Below are 4,158 nucleotides of genomic sequence, written 5' to 3'. Positions count from 1 at the left end.
CTAAAAATGAGAAGACATGAACTGGACTTGCAGTCTCGCTGAAATTTAGATATGTGAGCCCAATGAGTTTACCTTATACCAATCGGTATGGTTAAAAGCAACCGAATTTGGAGTAAAGTTTTGGACCTTTTGGTAACGTTTAACAACATTTTATTTACAATGGTAATTGTATGACAAAATAAAAATAAGTAATAATAAAAAGGTTTTTACAGAAATGCTCTTACTGATTTAGCTTTGGCAAATTGAAAAGCACGTAATTATATAAATACATATTTAATTCACTTTTAAATAATTAAGCAACTAAAAACCTTATTTAAGTTCAGCCTTTTAAATTGTTTTTCTGAATTAATTTTGATATTTTTGCTAAGCAACATAAAACCTTCAAAGAGAAACTTCGACAATTTTTATTGGACTCGTGTAATAAAAATTCTTTAGATTCTCCATAAGTTTATGTACGTTCACCGCAGCGATCAAACAAAAATCCTATCATCACCTACAAAACCCCCTATCATATCTATGATGCACCACTCCACATCTCACTACTTAGATCACCATCTCGAAGACAAAATTTCCTTTCTCAAGATACAATATATTATTATTAAGACACCTGATCTGCGGACTCATGGTTCTCGGTGATCCTTACTTGTACCTGATCACTGTTCCCATCTCTTTCCTTCTCCGGAGTCAACGAGTTCTCTTCAGACGTTGTAACCGAACTGCTCCCACAACTACTACTACTACCAAACGACGACGCTCTGCTAGAACTAGGTGTTGCCAGAAACGTGGGTGTCACTTGTCCAGCCATGATTACGAGATACTTTTCTTCAAAAACAGTAACAGGTGGCGTCTTGTTGTTATCTGGTTTAGCGTCTCCGGACTCAAGGTCTTCGGTGTTCTGTATGTTCCGGGAGAGCTTCCAGTAGGAGCAGGCGAGGATCAAGAGAGCAAAAGCAATGAGACCCATCATGGCAGCAAGACCTCCGAAGAGGTAGGGAACCGGTGAGTGCCAGAGTGACCTTTGAATAGCCACCGGCGACGATGGGGCCATGAGAAAGGTCGACGGAACTGCCATCAATAGAGAGAAATGGTATGAGAACTGAGGAGGTTGGAATTGTTTTTTGCTGATGAGTGGATGAAGAGTTGTTTGGATGAGGTGGCTTTTATAGACAGCGAGAGCTAATAGTGGTGACGCCACTTATGCGGCGGACAGACACAGTAACATGGTGGGTTTGGTTGTTTACGGTGTCTTTTGTATCTTGCCTCAACTTTGGTTTCTATTCATTACACTACTTTTACTATCACTTTGTAACTTTTTTGACATGCAAAAAAAATTAATAATTTAGTCAAAATGATTGGTTTATTACATATTTACATAGATAGATAGATAATGGCTAAATATAATTTTCTTGTACATTTGATTTTGTGTTCATGGTCTGAAAAATTGGGCTGAGTTTAATATATTCTTAAATCATCATTCTACTTTTTCATATGATCTTATTATTATTTTTCTCAATAATGTATTTGATTTTCCCAAAAAACATCAATAAAACACTTATTTAAAATTTAAAACATCTAAATACATTGAACTCATTTTAATCACTTTTAGAGTGCACGGAGTGAACAACAAGGCAGAGGCGTTATGTCTATGTGACATCAAATAACGGTGTCATAACCTGAGAAACACCGTCTCTGTCTCATGATATTTGGTATTATGTTAAGATATGTTATCGTGATAACATATTGTAACAGGAGACTTCATTTCTTCTCATTGGTTGCACATAATTATTCCTTTATCATTTTATTTTCTCTTAACATCATGTTATAATACGGGAACATCATCCCCACTTTATTTTATAACATGTTGTCCATTTCCTTCAATTTGTATTGTAACATCATTTTGACATGGCTAGTCAGATGGCAACTTTAGGATGTGATAACATCTTGACCCTACCCATCTGTTTTAAAGATAACAAATATCGTTTCTTGTAAGTGTTTACTCAATAAAAAAATACTTTTTATTTTCTTGTTAACGTCTTAACTTAGAATTTAGTTATTAAGTTTAAAAAATATAATCAGCTACATAGATATTTATATAAAAAGAAATATTACAATTAATTATTTTTTCAAATATATATATATATATATATATATATATATATATATATATATATATATATATATATATATATATATATATATATATATATATATATGGTGGGTTCTACACAACCAAATAATATAATCTAACCACAACACAACCACTAAATAACATTAAGATTAGATTTTTTTTCATTAAGGGTATGATGGTAAAATGATAATACTATTTAAGGTGTGCAATGAATTATAAAATTCTATTAAATACGTCCGATTAAAGGGACGATTCCTGATATTAGATGGACAATTAATTTCAATCCAAATTGAAATGCATATGAACAAATCCATTTTTCCTCTTATTGAACTTAAACGAATTGATAAACATGAACATAGAGCCATTCTTTGCTCATGGTGTCTATTCCATTGTGCTTGTCGGAAAATCGTCTGAGAATGAGGTGTATCAATATGATTAAACTCCACAGCTGTGAATTCTCCATTGTACCCGATTTAAGTGAGGAACGATAGGAATTCTTCTGATATTGGCTCCTTCACTCGAAAACCTTGAGGGTTTTCTGCAACTCCAATAGCACGAAGGAAAGTCGCTTTATGACATCGATCATCTGTTATCTTTACTTCAAGAACACCATCTTCAATCTTGCATCGTTCAAAGGAATTGTGCAACAACCTATAAAGGAAGTTAGGTTTTGGGATTTTAGTGGGTCAAACAAAAATGGGATGTCTGGATATGAACTCGATCATGATTCTGACGGAGTCATCGTAGTCTATGGGATCGAGAGAAAATAGTTGGGTGGTTTCCCTAAGGATTGGTTCAGTTGATGATGATGAAGCATACCCTTTTGATGATTTCTTCTTAGTTGCATGTTTTGGAAAATTTTGACGCCGTTAATAAAGTTTAAAGAACTCTGACGAACAAAGAGACTACTATTAAAAGGTTCTAGCAAAATGATAGCCAAATTTGAGAAAAGTAGGAATAATTAGGATTGAAAATTCTTTTATGTGTGGATGTTTCTACGTCGAGTCAAAGAATAAGAATGATGACACTCGAAAAGGAAAAGGATTGCATTAAATGCATAGGTCTAAAAGGCCTTCCTATGTGACAGTTGGTACCGATTAGATAGCAGGTTTGTTCATTCAATTTGGGTAACCATCGATTCGATTTAGAAACGCTCAACACTTTATTGGAATGTGTGCCAAAAGCATATTTAATTGGAATTAATAGGATAATCATAGAGACATTACCATTTAAATCATCATGAGAAAACATTTTTGAATTAATTCATAAATGATAATCTTAACCATTCATTTATTGTTTATTTAAGAGAGAATCTCGGAATGATCAAGTCCCTACATTGAATAACATAAGATACTTCGAAGGAAATGTCAAAGCTACATTAATACATGATATAGGCTCAAAGATGGCACAATCTCTAAATAAATATTAGAGGCATCAATGACTGATGATCTTAGATGTCAAGTTTAGAAAAACATAGATTGGAGAAGTTATGAGAGATGAAGGAGTAGATCTTAGACAAAGGTGAATTTATCAGCAGGAATTCGGAATGTGAAACATTCTGAGGCAGAACATTCTCAAGATCTCTAAAAAGATGGATTTAGAGGGAGTTTCTAATAAGGTGATATTCTAAAAAACATAAGACTGGAAGAAAAGTGTCACACCCCGCTAAAGCGGAAATACAAGACGTGGCAGTACAAAGGGTTTCACAGCAAAAGTTAAAAGACAACACCAACCATGGTATTAAAAATCAATAAAAATTTACAATGAGTCTGAAGAACTTTTTAAAAGAAAATAAAATGTATTTAAAAGACAACACATGTGAATGCTCCTATAAGTGATGTGTCTCTATGTGCCACTTACTCGATGATTCCTGAGAAACCATGTAAAACAAGCGTCAACTATAAAAATAGTTGGTGAGTACTCACAGGTTTTTCACATAATATAGTTTGAAGTCATGAAAATCAAAATATTGATAACAGTTTCCATAAAGAAATGTTCATTACTAAATAAATAAAGAAGTTTTGATGAAT

The 4,158-nt window shown here is 33.2% G+C and overlaps 1 protein-coding gene across 1 annotated transcript; it reads right to left on the bottom strand.

Moving 5' to 3' along the window:
* Window positions 1–380: 380 nt before the first annotated feature.
* Window positions 381–1,147, bottom strand: LOC111895154 (protein GLUTAMINE DUMPER 2). The gene has a single exon (XM_023891254.2). The coding sequence runs from the start codon at window positions 1,070–1,072 to the stop codon at window positions 599–601; it is 474 nt and encodes a 157-aa protein (XP_023747022.1). The 5' UTR covers window positions 1,073–1,147; the 3' UTR covers window positions 381–598.
* Window positions 1,148–4,158: the final 3,011 nt, after the last annotated feature.

Source organism: Lactuca sativa, chromosome 5 (assembly GCF_002870075.4).
Source record: "Lactuca sativa cultivar Salinas chromosome 5, Lsat_Salinas_v11, whole genome shotgun sequence".
Taxonomy (NCBI): Eukaryota; Viridiplantae; Streptophyta; class Magnoliopsida; order Asterales; family Asteraceae; genus Lactuca; species Lactuca sativa.
The sequence above is the reverse complement of the archived record's forward strand: the minus strand, read 5'-3'. Positions and strand labels throughout refer to the sequence as shown.

Coding starts and splice junctions, on each gene's coding strand:
- LOC111895154 (XM_023891254.2), bottom strand. CDS start 1,072: ATGGCAGTTCCGTCGACCTTTCTCATGGCCCCATCGTCGCCGGTGGCT.